The sequence below is a fragment of the Lonchura striata genome, chromosome 8 (genome assembly GCF_050655825.1).
Source record: "Lonchura striata isolate lonStrDom1 chromosome 8, ASM5065582v1, whole genome shotgun sequence".
NCBI lineage: Eukaryota > Metazoa > Chordata > Aves > Passeriformes > Estrildidae > Lonchura > Lonchura striata.
In genome coordinates this window covers 28276807-28298743 of record NC_140710.1, presented here as the reverse complement: position 1 = coordinate 28298743, position 21937 = coordinate 28276807, and the positions used below count along the sequence as shown (strand labels likewise).

General features: G+C 40.6%; 1 protein-coding gene across 3 annotated transcripts in view; it reads left to right on the top strand.

The window, feature by feature from the left end:
- COP1 (COP1 E3 ubiquitin ligase) overlaps nt 1–21937 on the top strand; it is a 124745-nt gene that overhangs the window by 66876 nt on the left and 35932 nt on the right. For 2 of the 3 annotated variants that reach the window (XM_077785294.2, XM_021545970.4), the window contains exons 15-16: nt 2862–2978; nt 21179–21296. In XM_077785294.2, coding sequence (XP_077641420.1) covers nt 2862–2978; nt 21179–21296 — 235 coding nt within the window. The remainder of the gene's footprint in view (nt 1–2861; nt 2979–21178; nt 21297–21937) is intronic. The other variant, XM_085586660.1, reaches the window with a different exon arrangement.

Below are 21937 nucleotides of genomic sequence, written 5' to 3'. Positions count from 1 at the left end.
GATGGAACAGCCTTACTCTGTGTACCAACTGTGAACATCAACCTTCAGCTATTGTAGTACAGGCTTCTGCCTCTTTTAGTCAGTGTTTAGACACAGAACTGATACATGGAAAATTAATTTATGAACTTACACATTTGGTGTAAAGCTCCAACTAAAAAACAAAATCTTGAAAAGACCTAAATATTTTAAACTGAAAAAGCTGTTCTGGAGACATATTTTTAATACTCTAGTGAGGGGTAGGTATTTGGCGACATAAAGATGTCTCTCAGCAGCTGCAAGATGAGAGAAAATATGTTTTGAGAACATGTGTTTCAGAAATAGCCAACCTCAGATGGTTGCTTATCTCATCAACACAATTCTAGATGTTACCAAGACATCTGTGTTGGATAATTACTGCCTCGACCACAGCAAAACCGATGCAAGCTACAGCAAATAAACTCTACCCTTATGAATTATGCTTTATTAACCTGTCAGTTCTTTTTAAAAAATAATGGGCAGTTCTAGGTAAAACTTGACATGTTTCATTATGTGTTGTTATGTGTCCCATCTATCCTTTTTATGGTGCTGACTAAGATATAATTGGAGCCCAGTGTATCTCACAGCAGTTAGATCACAGAAATTGCAGGCTCTAATCTGTGCCTGTCAGTTGTAATGAATATTATGATGACTTTGAGCACATGGATTGTCCCTTCACCAGATTAAATGGTTCAGCTTATGACCTGCAAGCTTGAATGAAAAAAGGAGCCAAGCTGAAACAGAGCCCTCAATTAGCTTTTGATACAGAGCTGGGACCAGATGGCCATTTGTTTGGTTGGGGGGGTTCAAGGAGAGACTTGGCTGCTTTGGATGAAGCTTTAAGTACCTGGGTGGAAAGCTTCAAAGAAAGCCTGTGTTGTTTTAATACTAGATTTTGGCTGAGTATTGCTCTGAACTTGAGATCGTGCACCCCAGGCCACACTCCTCAAGTTGAAGTGGTGTTGTATGCTGTTTTATGACTGTTCTGTCATAAACAGGTTTTATTTGCTTCTTACCTCATCCATAAACTTGATGGCCTTTACTGCCACCAGAACTTAGACTACTCATCTTTTGGTGTCCATTCATTTAAGCAAAATGTAAATATTTTCTTATTCTGCAAAATTCTTCCCTGTTCCTGTCCCACTCTGCCCCCAAGAGTATAACATGGTGGAGAAGCTTTATCATCCCTTCTTGCCTGGGAGAAGAGAGCTTCTTAAGCCATGCTTGCAAAGCTTTTGTTTCATTTAAAAATGTAGCCAGGTGTTTAGGGTAAGTATTATAGCTCTGATCAGTGAGAATGCATTTCTGAAAACCAACCTAAGGCTGAGTGCTGTTTTCATTGAATTTTACATAATGCTTCTGGGCAAATAGATTATGCCACTGGGGTTTGTATTTCTGCTGGTGTCTGTGTGTGCTGCTTTCTGATGGTTCCAGGCAGCTGCCAGATATCCACACAGTGCTGTATTTACCATGATTCCTTGGTGTGCTCTGAGCAGTGCTGTTTCCTCTATCCTTGTATGGTCAGAAACAGCCCAGTCTTGTTGCTTCCATTGCTTGCCATACTATTAGAAAGAGCACTGGAGCCAACCTGCCAGTATTCCTCCTTTTCCTTCATCTTCTAAAACATCCTTGGATAATCCAGCTGGCAACCTTGCTTCTCCCTCAAAGCCCCTGGGAAATGCTGACCAAGAGGTGACACAGAGGGCCCCTCAGAGGGTGGGGGACACACCATAAGACTGCTGATCTCATGTATTGATCACAGTGGGTTGCAAGGTTCCTGTTGTTTTGCCATTTTTGCTCACTTCACCTCCAAAGTGATCTTTCAATAAGAACCTGTTGGCCACACATCTGAAGAAGCCCATGCAGCTCAAGGGGAGCTCTTGAGGGGGTTTTAACCCTTCATGTAGCAACTGCATGTTTTAACATTGGTTCCAGCTTGCTCTGCTTCCAGCCTCAGATGGTGATACTCAAGGTACAGCTTGATCCACTCATCAAGAAAAGAGGGAGGGGAGATGTTTAAGTCTTTTGTGCCTTGTATGAATCAATGGGGCTTGATGTCAATCTGCTGCTCCTTTATCTGGGCCAAAGGCAGTGCATTGTTTAGCTTTTAATAATAAGATTAACTATGTGAGGAGCACCTGGCGCTCTTCATTTTAAGGTTAAATGGTGCTTGAAGTGTTTCTGGCAGGTGGGGGAGGCTTGTGTTTTGAAAAGCCCTGGTGTTTTTTGTTGGTCATTCTCTGAAGCATTGGAGTGCTTAGTGGAAGAGCCCTTTCTAGCTCGTAGTTTAATCAGTGTTCATGTGGTGCTCTCATAGAACAGTAAAGTTCTTGTACCAAGGGATTATTGCATCATAGGAAGCCAGCATACTGATTTCTCTCCTGTCTGTGCCAGTTTCTCAAGAATAAAACAAGTTGTTCTCACTCACTGTGCATGCAATTAGGTATATTTATTCTGTGCAAAGCAATTTTGCTGTGGAGCGTGGAGTTCTTGCATCCCAGCTCAGGGACAAAGAACAAAAAAGGATGTAAGCCTTCCTGTCCTTGGTTGTATGAATCTGCACTGCAGTAACCTTATGCACTGAAACTATAGCAGAGTAGGTTAATCACCTGCTCTGATATTTACAATGTGGACTTGAGAATATTCTCGAACTTACCAACCACCAGGGACAACTGACCCTTTAGACTAACATCTTAACAACTGAGGCTTTCCAGAATCTTACTATGAAATTACTAGATTTTAGGCCTTTCAGATGAAGTTATTGCTTTTATTGTTTTTTGTTGGGTTTTTTTGTTGGTTTTTTTGTTTGTTTTTGTTTATTCATGTCTCTGTTTCCCTTTCTCTAGTGAAACTGTGGTCTACCAACTTGGACAACTCAGTTGCAAGCATTGAGGCCAAGGCTAATGTGTGTTGTGTCAAATTCAGCCCATCTTCTAGGTATCACCTAGCTTTTGGCTGTGCAGGTAGGTAAAAGGGATTTGGGGCAAAGGGTTATTGTTTTTTCCTTCCTTTATTCTTTATTCTCTTCAGAGATGTAAGGTTGGCTGCTGTGCCCAAGACTGAAGTGTCTTTGCAGTTAAAATCTCTGAGTAAAGCTTATCAAGTGCCACAGTGATGTGTCCATGTCATGCCCCAGCCTGGCTTTTCCATTTGGGTGCCTTTATCAGAGATAAGGCAGGTAAAGCAATCACCCAGTGCATTTATTGGGATTACTAAGGCAACCAGGCAGAGCTCAGCTGTGGGAACCTCAGTGTGTTAACATGATGAGAGCTGCTCTTTCCGATTTATAATGTTGTTCTAGAAATACTACAAAGCCATACTGGGAATTTTAACTGGTTTTACCTGAAGCATGCTGTAAAGCTGTAGCTGTGCATGTTCCCGTAGCTCCAACTACAATCCCTGTGGGTGGGCTCATGTTTTCCTAGGCTGGGCAAAGATGGCTGTTAACATTTTTATTTTCTTGAAATAGTCAGTGGGGAAGGCACAAGGAGCCTTTTATTCACTTAGATTAAATGGTTCTTGGTGATAACACAAAGATGTGAGAGCAGAGCAGGTGTTGCTTTGGGAGGAAGCTGTATTATGCTATGCATACAGTAACTAAAACTCACAGGTGCCTATAAATGTTTAACCAACTCTGCATTTTCTTTCTCCTTGGGGAATTTTAATGGACTTGTAACTAGTTGTTGTGACAAGACTTGTTTTTTCTGGACTCTGGGAGATTTGTTGATCATTCTTGCAACCACTGGTTTGCCATTTCATTCAGGTGTTCTCATTTCCAGGCTGGTTCTACTTTGGTTGTAACTCTTAGGAGGTAAAAAATAAACTTGCATATTTAATCCAGAAATAGATTCATGTTGGAGTGTAAAATATTGACTTGCTTGATAGGCATCTCTCTGAAGTTTAGTGAATTACATGTAAAAATAGATGAACAATAATACCTACTAGCAGCATTTGAATGAGAGGGACTATGGGAAAGGCTTTAGGGAGAGATGAGCACTAGCTCCAAATGGATCAGCCACTGATTAAAATATACCTGCAAAAGCACTATGAAACAGAATTCTTCTTGATAAATAGAGAACTGGGATTCTGTGCCACCTGAAAGGCAGAGGCGGGGATAAGGCAAAGACAAATCAAGGAAGGCTTTTGGAGCTTGAGGGCATGTGGGGTAGGAGCAGGTGGGAGTGTCTCTGTCCCCACCCAGGTCTAACAAACTGGGTTTGTCTTCAGCAAGTATGTTGAGAAAGAAGCATTAGGAAGCCCTAAACCCTAAAAGTTTCATGGAAGTTTTAAAAGATTGCATGCATGTTTCCATGATTTAGAGGATGCTGAGGGGTAAAAGAGTATTTGTACTGAAAGAAGTGTTTAAATCTGCTTGATGTTTGGTAATTGAATCTCTAAATAAAAATTTAAATGGATATTTGATTGATATTATGATTGATATTATTATATTGCTGAAACAATTGCATGGGGTAACTGAACCAATGGAAATTACTTCCCACAATGGAATTCTAATTGATCTTTAAGTCATAAATACATTTGGGGAAAATGGCATATTAAAAGAAATACTGGAATCTTGAAAGACATTATTTCTGAACTCCTAAGAAACAATCAGAGCAAAGAAATGGGTGTCTGCTTTCATGCTCCATATAGTAAAACAGTCATGTTTCATGTGTTATGATGGAAACAAAGGTTTTTCTTTTCCATCAGCTTCAGCTAGTCTTGCTTAATAATTTCATTTAGTTTGTGGAAAAGGGAACATAACTGTTGAATAGCATGAGTTCTCACATAGACTATAAAATTAATAAAGGGAGAGTCAAAGCTGACTTCCTTGGGTAGTACTAAAAAACAAAAAAGCAGGGAACAGGTCACACTGACTTGACCCCTCCTGTTTGCCCCAGCAGAAATAAAAATGAGCAGTCCACAGCACTAAACACTAATTCAGTGACTAGTTTAGTGGCCAATTTCTGAAAGCTGTCTTAGCCCTGCCTTGGCTTGCTCACATGCTAAGAGGATTTTCACATTTTGAAAACTGTTTCAATTACTTATTCAGTGGTTTATTCAAGGATAGAAGAGCCAAGACTGCTGAGCATTTAATGCCCCACACAGTCCTGTCTTGTATTTAAACAGAAGTGCTGTTTCTGTATATGCTCTCAATTTATTTGCTGATTTGATGCAGCTTAATCCTATATATGTGTCTGTATTTTTGTGTGTATATATGTATATATCTATAGTTTAAGACTTGTTGAGGTAAGCAATTCATAAAATAGTTAGGGAGAAAGTGTTGGTACATAATATTTGAGCTATAAAAGGAAGAAGTAAATTGATTTACTGTACTATTAATTATATACCCATTTCAGTTCTTCTGTATGCAGAATAGCTGAAAGCCAGCATGACTTCTTAAGCAATGTAATTTTGACTGAAGTAGAAATTCTTTCAGGGTTGACATTTCTATTTTATTTAAAGGTTCTCTCTGAACCATTCATAAAGCTGAAGCATCTTTTCATAATGTCCTGTTCTTTCACACCTTGCTTAAGAAAAGCTCTTCTCTGCCCTTGACAAATGCATCCTGCCCACTTGCATCCATCTGTTTAGAATGCCTTCTTGAAGTGGGCTTTCCTAATCAGATGCTTCAGCTAAATCAGCATCTCTGTGCTGGTTCCTCCCTTGCCTTCACCACAGAAATAGAATGACCATCTTAAGGTCCTTTCCACCCTGTGCCCATCTTGCATTTCTTTTCACTTGTTTGGAATATTTTGGCTGTTGGCCCACACAGCCTAGAATTCTGCATCGTGCACAGGTGAAGCCTTCTCCAAGTTTAAAACTCTCTTTTACAGAAAAATGGAAAGGAAGGTACCACAGTCCTTTAGAGATCTACCTATACATTGCATGAACTATGTGAGCTGAGGCAGCACAGGGTTCACAGCCTGACTTTGCTTCTCATCTGAAGCTTCATTCTTTGTAGGGAATCTCAAACCAGAGGTCTGGGTTTATAAAAGCATTTCCACCTGCACCCAGTTTACATGCTGCATTGCCAAATCAAGGGAGGGAACTGAAAGACTGTAGGGATGGATTTTGAAGCAAAGTCAGGCTTTGACTTCAACCCTGTGGCACTGTGAGTGAAATGGGGGGTGGTTCTGTCACAGGATTTGCTGTGAGGTTTTGATTTTAATGTAGTCATTTTTAAAAGTGTTGTTAGACTGTATATCTCCATGAGGAACACTCTTCTCTAGTAGAGAGCACTGAGTTGACCTCAGATGATGTAGGAAATCAAGCTTTAGATGCCACTATAAAAGCAAATCCCAGGATTAGCATCTAATGTGGATGATATATAAGTTTCTTTTCTGGACTCTTCACTCTGAAGCTTTTAGATTACAAAAAAAAATTATCTTGGGTAGCTTAAAACAGAACAAATGGGCCATAAACTAGAAATAGAGCCTATAGAAGAGAGAAATGGATATTGGTTTGAGAAGTAATTCACTTAAAATCAGGCACTTCAGGTGAGAGGAAAGCTGGTATGTCTGGCTTCAGCCTGATAAAATCTGTTGCAGTGGAGAGAGCACATAAAGAAGAAAAGACCCCTTTTGTCTGTTACTTTAATAAAATATTCTACTTGCATGCTTACTGAGTTGAAACATTGTCCCATATAAACTGTAATCACTGCCAAATACAAAATCAGGTCATTCTGTGGTCTTTTCCTCTTTTTAAAAACAGAGTTTTATTCTGAAATTAGCTATATAAATCATGGCTGAAGTTATTATTGTTCTGCCTCAGCAATAGCACTGATGTCCTTAACCCATATATTCTGTAGCAGTGCTGTTTCCCTGCTTTAAGAAAAAACTAAAGGATGAAAATGCATCATGCACTTTGCAGCTGGAATGTCCAAGTTGTGCAGTCTGGGTGAGATCAGACTGTCTGCTAACTCCAGTGAGCTCAGTGTAACTATTCATAGAAGGAATGTTTTATTCCCAGCCTGCTGTAAGAGTGTCAGCAGCTACCACTGACTTTCTATTTCCCATATATTATGCAGAGGTTTTGTAAGAATTCAGAGACCTGAAGTTTCTGACATTAGATGCACCATCTCCTCAAATGCTGTATTTTTTCCCCTGTAGGACCCACAAATCTAGCAGGTTGGATTGAGGGCTGAGAGAGGCTTCTCAGAGCTGCAGAGATGCAGGACAGAGACTGTCTCCTCTCCAGGAGCTCCACAAAATAAGTGCAAGCAGCAGAGAAATACATATGGACAGGATAGCAACAGAACAGCTGCAACATAGTCAGAACTTAAGGTTTTGCTGCATTAATTTTAGCTTTGATCAGTCTCTAAAACAGCTTTGCTATGCTGTCACAAACTCTTGATAGTGTGGGTTCAGATGAAGTGACCACAGCAGGGCAAAAGTGGTGATGGATGCTGATCTTACTACTTACAGCCACGGAGTTTGAGACTGCCTGCATTGGAGAGGCCATACTCCCTCCTAAACATCCCAGGTGTTGCTTTTCCATCTTTTCCTTCACTCTACCAATTGCATGGCCAAAACTGAATTGCCTTTTTTCTGGATTAGGTTATTCCCTGATCTGTTGAGCACAGTGCCAGCCCCAGACAGGCTTTTGCCAGCCTGGTACCAATGGTAGTATTTACTAACAGGGGGAAAACCCTTAGTGAACATGAGGTCTGCTCTTAATGCTGAGGTTCACCTCTCTTACCAGCTCTCTCTCGCTTCCTTATTCCCTTCCCCACTTTCTACTTTTCCTTCAAAGGTGATTTTGCCCTTCCCCAGCATGTTTTCCAGGCTGTTTAAAGATGTTTCCTGTGCACCATTATGGATTTTTTGTGGTTGGGATTGAAGGGACTTGAGACAGTATTCTATGTTTGGTGTAGGTGTTTATTATTTCTTATTTATGTTACAGTCTCACTACTGTGAGTTCAGTAGCTTTTTTTATTAGTAAGGCACAAAATTGTTAACTTTTGTTACAAGGTCTTTTAAAACTAAACTATCTGAATAAGAAAGGACATTTAGATTATTTTCTCTTTTAATAACTGATCGTTTGAAGCTCATAATGTGGACTTTGTTGTCTACTCACAAAACATCACTTAAATTTATGAAGAAGGTAAAGAACTTGCCTCTGCCTTAGGACTTTTATCCTGCTTCATATTTATTTCTATATTCAAAAATTTTAAACTCCAAGTTTTTTACCTTGTGATATTACAGACTTTTAACTAACTACACACTCATAATTTTAGTGTTATTAGTCAATTTTAAAAGTTTCTTCTACGATCTTAGGTCAAATGTAGTGTTCTCTTGTGGGTCTGTGCCTTTAAGAAAATTAAGTTTAAAATTCCTAGCATCTAGGATTCTAACACACCATCTTTATCATTGCACAATGGTGTTGTATTCTGGTTTTGAATGGCTGCAAAACTAATCTGATGCTGTGGATCAGTAGCAGCATTATGAAGGACTCCTGTTGTGTCAACAGCTTTGTTTTCACTTGCAGCTATTTACTCACCCCCTAATGTCTCTGCAGCACCCTGATGCACTTACAGTTCAGGGTCAAAAGTGATTTTAGCATCATCATTTCATTTTTCTAATATACCTGGTGTCCAAGGGGGCCACTTTGGAGACTGTCCTGGCCAGTGAAACATTGATTTTTCTGCTGCAGTAACTGGAGCAGTGATTTCTCTTTTCCAAACATCTCCCTGTAGAGATAGCCTTGCACACTGTCTCAGATCTGGGTGACTTACCTGGCTTGTCACTCAGCTCAGAAGAATGATGGGATATTAATGACCAAGAAGGTAGTGTGCCTTTTAGGAAGAGAATTAATGTTTTCCAGCTGAGAGCAAGGTCTTACCTTAATAGATTCTCATGGGTGAGTAGTGTCTTCTGTTGAAAGCCTGCAGTGACTCAGAAAGGATGTATTTGTGTGAATATATGACATGTTTAGGGTGGAGTTAGGCAGCTTCCTTGGGCTTGAGCTATGAGATTACACTGAGTGTATGAATTGAGCTCAGTGTTTAAAGGCACAGACAAAATTTAGGCATTTCTTTCAAACCTGTGGAAAACTTCACAGCAGTGAGTGCTCAGAATTCAACCTTGATGAAAGCAGTGGCATGCAGCAGTGCAGGGCTTGCCCATTACTTGGATAGGACTTTACCTGCAGTATGTCTTTCTATTTTGTGGATAGGTAATAATAAACCTTCCTCTAGTCCATGATCTCTGAGGCTGTTGGCAGGGGACTTTGGGGACAAGGTCTGTGTTTTGGAACTGCGCATTTGTCACCTTTAATTCAAACTCATTCCAGAATTCACTGCAAAGCATTGGTTTTGCATTGGAAAGCATTTACAACACTTGAGTCAGTTAAGAGTTGTTTGGACGAATCTGTATTTTTGGCCAGTAAGGCTGTGATCATATTTCTGTTCCAAAATACTTATTGTAGTGGAAACACTGAGCTTAATGGGATTTTTTAGGTGAGAACAAATCTTTGAAGGTTTGATTTACATGTTATCCCTCTTCATGGACCCTGGGATGTAGATGAAGGTGAGATATCAATCTAAGCCCTCTGCTGTCCTGGTGAAGGCAATCTTTCTGCCTCTGGTAGGTAGATCATGTTGTACTTCTGCTGGGGACTGACAGTGAGAAGAACTGCACCTATACCATGTTATTTAAACTTAAGATCTTTGTAGTTAAGCTGATTTTTCTGTTCCTGCATATCACAGATGCTGCCAGATCTGCCAGGTAGTGTCTTCCTGCCTTGCTGCCAGTGCTTCCTAGGAAATCACAAAGGGATTTGAAACCTCTCATCAGTGTGCAGGATGTGTCGCATGTGCAATTTTCACATAAGCCTTAAGAGTTCAAGAGCTGATAGAACTTTTTTACTTACACAGAAAAAGCAGTATCTGACTTGTCTTGGATAAAGCAATTGCAATGAATAGTGAGTAACAATATAGAGACCTACTGGGGAGTTTCCTAACTTTGTCCCAGAGGTCATCACACTTCAGTAACAAGTGAATGAATAAAATGAACTTGAAAAGCTCCATTTGATTCTCTAGAGAAAAGGATAAATCTGCCATTGGCAGAAATTAGTGTGCTAATTGTTTGCTTAAATATTCTTTTCCTGAACATTTTGTCTTACAACTGGCACAGAAGTCATTTAGTCAATGTGACGAAATTGAAATTTAAATTGAAATGAGCCTTGGAATTCAGGAACAGATAGCCAACTCCAACATTTATCTTTTTCTCAGAATGCCAAATTGCTCTTGCTGCTAGCTGTTGCTGTATCCCTTAAGAGTTTAATGCTTTTCCAACCTCGGCAGTTTCCAAAGCTGCAGTTTTTCTAGCTTGTTCAAAGGAATTGCTTTTTGGAATTATATCCTTTGTAATGGCTTCTTGTGTTTTCTCCTGTTCAGACTGCATAGATTAACTGTTTCAGCCTTTTATTTGGGTACTGTGCTTCCATACTAACTGATGAAGATTGTGGCATAGCACAGGAAAATCTGTAACCAGTGAGTGCATTGAGGACTCTCATATCAAAGGTACCTTTTCATATAGTGTCTGAGCATCTAAACATTGCAGTAAACATAAACACTCTTTAAGAGTAGAGTTTTGAATGTTTGGGCAAAGTATCAGTCATTTAAATTTCAAGAAAATGAGAAAAAATGAGACTGTAGATGCATGTGCAAATCCAGTTGCTCTTCATGTTACTTATATCATTGCCTCCTTAGGGTATGTTGCTTCTTTTCCACCTTGGATACATGTGTATCATCACATGCTTTCCTGTGCTTGTTTCCTTGTATACACAATCCACCATACCTTTGGTTTAAGCCTTCTTATCTGAAGGGTTTTAGCAGTTGTAATACTTCTAATACCCTTTTCCAGTGGAGTGTGCTGTGAGGTCACTTTAGCTAATGAATCAGATCATCACCTCCAGAAGCTAGTTAAGACTAATATCTCCTTGGGCTAGTGAAGCAAAATGTACTTCTGGACTAAAATCAGGTTTGGCTGATAATTTGGCCAACTCAGGTTTTCAGGAGCCTGGACTTACCTTTCCTTAGAGCCCCTCTGACTGCTCTGAAGCCTGTTTGGTTCTCTTTGTGTGATGTCTGCTAATACTACAGAAACCTGAAAGCTGTTGCTTCATAAATGCACTCTAAAAATCCTAGGGAAAATGTTCCTTTTACATCCATCTTTTGTAATGCCTCAAGCCCCTGCCTACATGATCTTGACCTCTTGGAGTGTGTGGTTCTAGGGAATCTGACTGTGCTGCCCTTTCCCTGCATCACAGCTCTGTGTGCAATCTTGATTCTTCCAAGAACCAGAACTGACATGGCTTTAGCATTAAGAAGAGTGTTTGTTGTGTGCAGTCTGTATCTTGAATTGAGAGAGATGTGTTCAGCAAGTGACATGGTATTTTTAGCTTTGATAGATGTACCCAGCACTCCTTGTACAAGTAAGGCTCCTGTTGCTCATGTAAGAAGTTTCATCTCTTGCAAGGTCTAGTTCATTTAAACAGCATGGATTGAAGCACCTTTTTCCATAAAATGACTGTTATTCCCATGTTCTAGGTGTCACAAAATTTACTTTGGACATCAGCTTACAGGCACTAGTGCATGTAGAGTTATGCATGTTGCATAGTCAATGAGAAAAGCTGTGTTAGGAGCATAACTGAATGTTGCATCTGAACAGCACTTTAACTTTTTTTTCTATTTTTCTTTAACTATTTTTTCTTCAGATGTGAAGAATGAATTCTTTCCAAAGCTGTAGGTTATTATGACTGCTGTTGTCTTCATTAGTTTTGTAGCATTAGTAAATCTTGCTTGTGTGTACTGAGTATTTTGTTTCTCCAACAGTCTGATAGACAGCAACCCTTGAATTGCACAAAAACCATCTATCCCTTACTCCTGTGAGAAATCGCAATAGCTCTTTAAAACCATAAAGGTCAAAGTTTCAAAAGAGTTCTAGAAAAATCTGTTTTGCTTCCCTCTCTCTTCAGAGCCCTTTTGCCAACTGATTAATATCTAATGTTTTATGTCTCCTCCTTCTCTCCTTAGTGTAAGACAAGTTATTTAGGGTGAAGGCTTTATGGGCTGCTGTATCAAAAGCTTAGACAAGTCAGTAACAAAATGTCCCCAGTGTGTAAAGACCATTATCCATATCCTGGCAAATGTCATCTGTAACTTTGAGAAATAGGGAATCTGTGGAATGCAAAGGTTAAAAACCCAGTTGGCAGTTCCCATCGAGGCTGCTGTTCTCTTTGTCTGTTCAGCAGAGGGAGATATAGATCTTTAGAGGAATGCTAGTGTTGGTATATATTTTTTAAAAAATAGTGCAGTTGGTGTGAGTAAGAGATGCAAATTACTGGCTGAAGCAGGGTATAGTGTTTCCTGCAGAGCTCTGTCAAAATATTTCAAGTGCTGGCTTGAAATCCTGTGCTGGGACACCCCTGAGCCTTTCTTTTGTAGAAGGAAAAGTAGAAGGCTCTTATTGTGCTGTTGGTTATGCCAGAGATTAAACTGACAGACATTCAGTCTAACCTCAGCTCTTTATTTCAGTTTTCATGGAGTGGATCTTTCTCATGGTGCTCCTTTTATCATTCATTTTGCTAAACAGAACACTGGTCATTTTCCTTTTTCTTAAAGCTGTGTTCTTTGTTTGTTTAAATGGAAACCTGGGCTGAACTTGTGTTGAATTCCCTAAATATGATTTTTTTTTGAGGGTGGATTTCCATTGGATTCCTTAAATCTAATCTTTGGAGGCTTTTGCCCATCATCTGTATTGCAGTGTAGGAAAATGAGATTAAGTTGTCATCTCCAAATACCCATGTGCCTTCTTCAGCTTTAGAAACTTCCTTTCATCTCCTTGCTAACATCATGGGCTCTGTGGCTTCCTCACTTTAAAGGGTTTAGTTGTTTGGGTTTTTTTTAAGATTTTGCTGCCAGCAAAATGAATCATACAGACCTTGCTTAATCTTGTATAGTCTTTAGAGCACATAGGGGAGGTTTTCACCTGCGGGGAAAAAAATGTATTGAATGCTTTTCTCAAGTTCAGTCCCTTTTTGGGTGGCCATTGAATGTTTGACACATGAAGACGGGGTGTGCAGGACCTCCCCAGGAGTCTGGTACCACTTGTCTAGACAGAACTCTGAGAGAAAATATAAATGAAGTAACGCATCCCAAATCATCTTGGTCATACACCTGAAATACAAAATAAGGGCATTGTTACACTTTGCTGCTGTGGACCAGAGCATTGCTTCTAGAAGAGATTGCTGAGATTTCCCCAGGGCTGCAGAAAATGGTTATTCAGAGAAAAACTGTTCCTTCATTGCAAAGGAAACTCCAGGTAAAAAGAAGAGGAAAAAGCAAATGCATCAAACTAATAATTTTGTCTTAATTACAGAAACAAAGTACTTGCAGTTTCTGCTGGAAGAAAAAATTGTGAATATAAAGCGATATCCAGCAAACATTTTAATGTACCTGTGATAATGGCTGCTGGGATAAATTTTTCTTGCTGTATTGTGGGTTTTTTGGAAGGGAAAGTACAAAGAGGAAAAATAAAAAATACCAGTTAGCTTTACCTGTGCTGCAGTGTTCTGGGGGGAGGTGTTGGAGTGACATGGGTTGATTTCTGCTGTCTGCTCCTCATGTGATTTGTCATGCTGCAAGAGAGAAGCAGCACACTGCATTCTTCAGCAAGGTGCTCCAGACAGTTTTGTCTGCAAAGGTTCTTTGCTTCAGGCTATATTAAACCCATTTTTAATCTCTTGCCTTTACAGTAAGGAAATGGTTTGTACAGAGGGCACTGATGTCAACTTACTGCTGTTGAAATTACCTAATTCCTTCTTCGGAAAACTCTTGTGCTAATTTTTAGTGCAGGACTTTGTTCCTGTAAAATCAAGTCCACTTTTTCTTGTCCCTAATGCATTGTCATCTCTTTTCTTTTCCTGAAGCATCTGTTTCTTTTATGTAGTGGAAACTATCACACTGTCTTCCCTCCCAGAAGTGGTTTGTGATAGGCCAAACCCTGTGCTCCTCCTATCCCATTCCACTATTACTCTCTCAAGTGAAATAAATCTATTTATAGTGTTTCGTTGGCTGGAAGGCTTCTTCACTATTCTTTGTCAAATGCCCAAATGCCACCCTGATTTCTGTTGATGAAATAAAGATCCTTTTTTTTCCTCCCTACTGTCTCTTCTGCTCTGGAAGAGATTTTTTTGGGGGAGGTGTCACTCCATGAAGTTTCAGTTGTTGAGTTGAATTATTCCCAAAGATGGAATGTTTAGCTGTCATATGTCCTCAGTCTTCTCTCCAGAGCAAGACCCACGTATGGATATTCAAACTCCAGCCTGCCTTGCTGCTGTAGGGAAGATTAAATATCTACTCCAAACTTTCTGAATAAAGCCATCTCAGTCACATGAAGATCTGCAGGTACTGTTGTTTGATGTTACAGGCTTGGCAGCAGTTAAAATTGAGCTGTTCATTTTCTTTTCCACTAGTAAGAAAAAAAAAGTGAATTAAAGGAGAGCTAAGGTTGTATGACAGTGCTTCATGCCACCCCCGTTGTGTGGGTGTAGATAGACAAAACCTGAAAGATCTGAGAAGCCAGAAACCTGTGCAGCAAAACACAGCCTAAACATTATTGCTGTAATGCTGAGAGGTGGGCTAATGCCTTGCCTTTCTTATGTCAATAGCAAATAGCTAAGCAAGTTTGTATTTAAAAAAAAAAAAATCTCCCTAATCCTTTGACATAAGAGCACTTTCAAGACAGGTGAGGGAAGAGTTTATAGAATTGTCTTTGGAAATGCTTGGAGTGTGACTGAGTAGGACTCTTGAACACAATTTTTTAACTTGGAAATTGAATCCAGCTTTGCAGTTGTCCCGTCCTTGACTGGCCAGCTGGACTGGCTGGATTTCAGTGGTCCCTTCCAACCTACAGTGTTTCATGACTCTGAGAGCCCTTGAGCAAAAAGGGATTTCTAACAGATATGGCATTCTATATAGGATTAAGTTTCATTTGAGCTTCCTCATAATTAAATTCTATGTTGTCTTTCAACCAGCCTTTGATATCATTGCCTTGGCAGGGAGGCTCCATATCCTGTCTCCAAGTGTATAGAAGATCCACTGGAGAAGTTCCACTTTTTTTATTAATGGCTTTTTAGTAAGTCTGCAAGTAATTCTGGAGCTAGGTAGATGGCTTTTGCAATTTAAGAAAATGTGTTTTCAAGCATTTAATTTTCAGGGTTTGGGCTCTGATGGCAGCCTTTCCTCAGGTGTTGTTTAGCTGGCCCTTGTTCAAGTTTCTCTAAGGACCAAGGTACCCTAATGTGCCATGTCATCCTCAGTGTACTATATGGAAGTACAGTGATTTGACTTTATTTTTAAATCAGGATGTTTTCCCTTTTTATCTCCTTCCTCTTCTCCCTAACAGAAGAAAGGTTTTTTCCTGGTGAAAACTGAGGTTTCATGTGAGTCTCCTGATCCTATTTCCATTTTTAGTCCAGCCAAAGACTTTACCCTTTTGGATGCAAGCTTCTTTTTTTATAGCAAGAAATCACACTGAGCTTGGCCGAAAAAGAGACTTTTGGTTAACCCATCTGAAGTTCTCTTGTTCTACCTCTTGTTTATTTCCACTCAGCAAATATTCATCAGGATGGCTTATCCCCTCTTTCATGACACAACCACGTTGGGAAATAACAGCGGGTGCTCTTTCCTTTTACCCAGAGACACTCAAAGCAAGCTTTGATTTGAACCACTGTACTCTGGACACTTGAAGGCATAAGGATGTAGTTATATTTTCCTGCTAAACAAGTTGCCTAGATACAATTCTCAGAGCCCTGAAAACTGAGTGATCTTGCTTACACTTGGTATACAGAGGAGAAACAAGTGAAAGCAAAGATCAATTTGTGTAGGTAGTTGTTTAAATATATGCAATTGGATTTCAGCTAACCCCTTAAATGTTTGAGTGATAGAGGCTTCCTCCAAGAACTCTAAAATCTTTCTTTTTCATAGCCAATGGAAATAAAACTGAAATGAAATGTTACAAAGTCTTGTCTCTCCTCTTTCGTTCTGATGAAAAGCATTTTGTGGGCTTGTTTTATATCCTCTTATTTTCCTGTTCTTTTGGTTCCCCCAGCATAATCTAATTGATGGCAAGCAGAGGTATCTTGCACCAAATTTGCTCTGACTCAGTTTGTCTTGTTAAACAGGTCATTTAAATACACCCCCTCAGACTATAAACCTGTTATTGTTACTGCTGATGTACAGTGTTTCACTGGTGAAAACAAGCCAGCCTTTGGATCCAAGCTTGAAGTTCATATGGAGGAAAACAGACAAATGAAGAAGATGGGGCAATCATGAGCTGAGGACATGAGTTACTAGGTGTAACAAATCAGAGCATCATGGTCAGAGAAGCACAAGAGCACATTAAAGATTGCACTCCAGCCTGAGCTTCTGCTTCAGTAAAAGTTCTGTAGCACAAGATGTGCAGGACAGCAGGCTGTAGCCAGAGCATTAATGTATGAAATTATTTTGACCTTTAGGTTTGCTATTGAAGATGTGTTTTATTTTTAAAAAGTCCAAAATGTGCCTTGATCACAGAATACTTTTACCAGACCATTTAATTAACATCTGGCTGCCTACCTGACAGCTGTGCATTTCAATATGGGCATCTTCTTGTCCGTGGCATTTATCTGCTGTGGAACAAGGAGCATCATTCTAGTCTCAAGTCTGTGAGTGCTGAGAAATCCAAGTAATGTCAAGGACTTATTTTTTTAATGGATCAATAATCTAAATATTGAACAGTTGAGAAATGTGCATTTTTAAATGATTGAAATAAGAAAAATGGGCATTGATTCTCTAGCAATTTAGTTTTCCAGAGGAGAGCCACAAAACCTTTGTATGCAGCTCTTGGGTCTTTCTAGTGGTTACATCCTTTGAATATAAAACTGTTGCATTGCAGGTAAATTTTTGTTTTGCTGTCCTTGGCTTGATATTCCTTCAAGTAAGTGGTTCTTGGTTGAAAGAAGCCTGGGGGGTCTTGTGAATTAGCTGATGCTGATTAATGTTCATTGTGAAAGTGGGTGAAACACATGATCTACAAAATGAATGTTACCTGGAGAGGGGGGTTGCTCTGCTGTCTGGTTTTTGTGTGTGGCTGCCTTGTGTGTGCTGGTACTCGGTGAAAGATGGAATTGCTGCTGTGTGACACCCTGTCATCATCCTTGCTGCTCTTTGTGGAGCTGCTGCACATCACTATGCATCACTACTAAAGTAAAAGCTTTACAATAGGTGGTGTTGAACCTAAAGCCTGCTGATAACAGCAGTTTTGTAAATTTTTTTAACAAGTCTAAATGTAAGGAAAATCACTTTTGGGAAAAACAGACCCCATCCTTCTCTTTCTTTTGTTTAAACAACTAAAAATCCAAGATCAATTCCATTTTTGTAAACAACTCAGAGATGACCTACGATGCTGCTGGCTCCATTAGCAATTCCCAATTCCCTTATTTTAGAAGTTCTGAAATCTGATTTTCTATGACTATGTAACCACATTATCAGCTCATTTACTGCATCCCCACCCCTGCAACCAAGCTGAATCTGAGAATTGAGGCTGAGGAGGTGCTGATCTCCCTTCACCTTGTTCAGCACATACCCATCCTTCTCTTTTGTCCTTTTCCTGCCAGCTGGAGTCTTGTGAATTTATGAGCAGCTGAGCAGAGAGGGATGCCATCCTTTGCTGACATGGGTTGTATTTACTGAAGAGGTGGCAAGATCTCAGGAGTTTGGAGAAGTCTGAATTCTTGATTAGTTGTCACTAGATGGCTCAAAGGTGAAAGCAGCAGTGTCTTAAGGGGAGTAAGCTGAGTGCAATGGAAAAGCACTATTTAAAAACTCAGGCTTGTGGTCAGAGACCTCTCAGCAACAATGGCAGAGTTTAGCTGTCCTTTTTGCCTTCTGAGATCACTTAAAAATACATGTCTAAAAAATAAAACATCTTCCCAGAAAACATTTGAATTCAGAAGGTATAGCAGCAGATTTCTGTCATGCTCAGTTTCTGCAGTGACATTGAACTAGATGAGAATTGTTCTGGAGTGTTTAATTTGTTATGAAATTTATACATGTTCTTTCCCTTTATTTCATAAATATTTAAGTTAAGCCTGAATGCAGAAGAAGAGGTGAAGCAGGGAGCTGTTGCTGCCCAAGGGCTGGGCAGGCAGGAGGCTTTAACTCTATAAATGTGAATTCTAAGATGAACTTACTCTGAGTGAGTTTTCTAGTTGGGGTGGCAATTAGCTGAATTATGATATTAATGTTCATTCTGAGGAGTAAACAAGAAGCAAATACCCCTGGTGTTGCTGGCTAGCATGCTCCATGATGTGCCAGGGATGCTGATGGCAGGAGCCAGAGCTGGGATGCTGGATGAGCTGATAAGCTCTTGTGGACTTCAGGAAGTGTTTGATTCCCCTCATTGCTCGCTCCATTTCCCTCACCTTCAGCTGCCTCTTGGGAAAAACTCATTTTCTGAGCCTTCCAGAGCACCCTGCCACCTCACCTCTGACCTACAGGTGTGCCAGAGATGCTGCCCCTCCCAGACAATTTCAGCTTATCAAATTCCACCAGGCAAGGCTTCTGCTGGAGTACCTGGGAGTTGTATTTTTCTCATTTCGCTTCACTTTGGGGCTCTCTACTTCCTCAGCAGATGGCATTTTTATCATGTTTTTTGTGAAGTCCATATGGCCTACAAGAGAGAGTATCTCTTTAATTGTAAAACATGACCACCTGTTCAGATTTTAATGAGTGCAGTGAGCATTCATCTTCATATATCTACTTAAAAATAGCTGCTTCAATTGAATTTTAAAAAAAACAAAAAACTGAAACTCATTTGGCCGCCAACACTTTGTCTGCTGAAATAATCAATTAATAATTAAATGGCTAATTTTGGAGCCCAGTGGCCTTGCTGGTTCCCTCAGAGCTGTTGTGATGAGAGCAGACAGTGATTGATTTCTCTGCTGATGCCGAGAGGCACAGCAGTGCTGGGGCCAGATGCTGCCAGGCTTTGAGCTGTTTACTGGGGTATTTGGAAGGTGAATGCAACTTCGTGGTTCTCTTCTGCAAATAGACTTGTCTGCCCTGCTACAGCTCTCTCCTGGCTGCATTGCTCCAGCTGCTCACATGCAGGTATCCCTTTCCCTTGCCACTTTCTTGCAGGATAAAATCTAGTGCTCAAAAAGGTGCCCTAATGATGGGCCAGTGCTGAAACTCTAAGCAAAAATAGACTTGAAAGGCTTATCCATAACTGATTCCTAATAAAAAGCCCCGCTAGAATCATTCTGCTCATTAAAATAACAATTGCCAGTTAACTGTTTCACAGCTCCCACAGGTCTGCTGGATAGATGAAAAACTGTGGAGGTTCTTGGCTCCAGTTTCAGAGAAGTAGAAGAAACCAAGATGCCCAGGTCTTGTTAGAGTGTTAATGCTTAATTAAAGTCCCTTATAAAATTAACCCATTGTGTAGTAAGCCTGTTGCAACAGCATGTTGCTCTACAGCTAATTAAAATGCTCAAATGGTAGGAGCAGGCTGGGATTTTGGCTGTTTGGAGGTTTAGTATTTCAGAGGTGAAAGGCACAGAAGCTGTTTGAAAGAGTGCTTGGGACACAGCACCTTAATTGCTGATAGTGAGGGGTGCAATAGCTGCTGGGTTTCAACATAAGAGTAATTTGCCAGTGTAAGTGGTGGAGAAAACTTGGTGTGGCTGCTTGGAGCATCTGCTTTTACACCTGGAGGAGGAAGAGAACCAGAAATCCTTACCCAGAGAGACCTCCCAGCTGCTTATCTGCAGAGAATAAAGTGCTGGAAGCATTGAGAGAGGAAGGTGATTTGCCTGCCCACCTTATTTTAGAGAAGGTGTTTCTGACACAGTCCCCACCCTGTCCTGCCATGGCCACCAAGTAGTTCCTTAATCTGGGGGAGGAGCTCCCCTTGCTGGTCTGATGGTGGTTGCTGTAGCTTGATTGATGTAAACCTGGTTATCTCTCAAACCACGTGGGCTTTTGAGGCCACGGCAGGTCTCTCAGTTGCACAGAGGACAACACCCAGCTTTGAAATGCTGTGCAAATACAAAAATAGCTGTAGCTATTGGCATTTAAATTCATTTCTATGTAGTCTTTGTGATAAGCCTCCACTAGTGGGATATTATTTCAGTGGGAGGAGGGTGGGAACAGAATTCAGCTGATGTCTGGGTATTACAAGTTGCTTAGTGAGAGATGTGTCCAGCTTGGTTTTCATGTGTGTGGCTTTCCCTGGCCTTCCCTCCCTGTGCATCCAGAACAGCAAAAGATAATTAAATGAATTTCAACATTAAAGGCTGAAAGTTAGGAAGGAAGAAGCTATTAACCTTGTTGAGCTGGAAGGAGCACTGTGAGGGTATTTGAGATTTGGGTCTCATGAGGTTTTTTCTTCTTGTTTCTCTGGTTTCTTGGGAATTGACATTTGGCTGTGTAGAAAAGCAAACTTATCACTAATTCTGCTGTGATCCCTTTCATATGGTTGTAGCACTGGGGCACATCTGTGAATTAAATCTTAAAATGAACTGGAATTTAGTCTGTTCCCTCATTAGCAGAAATGCTAATTCTTTCTTGATTGGTAATAAAGTCAGTGGAGAGAAGCAAAAAACAAAGGTAGGAAGGTTCTCCATCCAGAAGCAAGCATGACAAATTTAATCCTGTTTTTCCACAATCCACAGTTTAAGTAGCAGACTGAGTTTTTACCCTTGAGTTCTTTAACAGTTTTCCAAGAGGGGACAGCTTGAGGAAGGAAAAGAAGGAAGTTGGGAATTAGAAATGTCAATTGGCATGGCTGGGCAGGGAGCTGAGAAGACAGGCAAGAGAGGTTAGAGTCCTTTTAGCTGCTGCTTTGAACAGGGTCGTGGGGTTTGCAGGAGGACACGTGTACAGGCACAGACATGTGAATGCACCTTTTTCCTTTCCTGACCCTTTGAAAGGGAGCATGGACCTTTGTAGAAAGAATTTTGGGTCTGTTTTAGGAATCCTCATCTGCTTTAGTACAGATGGAGCTTGAAGTGAGATGTGGAAACTGCAGGCAGGATTTTTGTTGTGATTATTACAGGTCCTGTGCATCCTTCCCAAGTGATGAAATTTCTTGCCCCTTCTCTTCCCTGTCTGCAGATCACTGTGTTCACTACTACGACCTGCGCAACACTAAGCAGCCCATCATGGTGTTCAAGGGGCACCGCAAGGCAGTCTCCTATGCAAAGTTTGTCAGCGGTGAAGAAATCGTCTCTGCGTAAGTGTTGCCTTTTATGTAGGCTAAAAACTGTGTAGCCCTTTGTCCTGGTTCAGGGCAAATTTGGGAGAGAAGCCCCAAAAGGCTTCCTCTAGGAAACAGGTTAAATCAGCCCCTCCCCTAACCGGTTGGGGAAAAATATCTCCTTGGAAAAGAGTGGAAAAAACTGTCTATTAAACAACAAAACCTAAACAATATTGAACAATAAAACTTCTTGCTGCTCCAAAAGAGAGGTAAACTCAGAAAAATCCCTCGGGCTGTAGCTTGGCTCAGTCTCTGATCAGTCCCTCTGGTGCTGGAAATGCCATGGCCCAGGCCCAGCCCTCTGGGCCACAGGTGTGAGCTGCCACTGCTCTTCTGGTGTTCATTCCAGATCAGGTCCAGAGAAAGGGAAAAGCCACAGTGCAGGGAACTTCTTTGCCTCAGCTAGCTAAAACTAAAAAGCAAAGGAGAGCTCTGTCTGTCCACAGACAGCACAGTCCAGGAGCAGGAATGTGGAGGAGTGAGTGCAGTTTTTGAAAACAAACTGCACGCTTCATCTCCCCGCCACTTCACTCCTAGAACGAGTCTTAAAGGTGTAAAACTTATTATTCAGCATAAACAGAACAGACAACTGGGGATAAAAGCATCATACAGTCAAC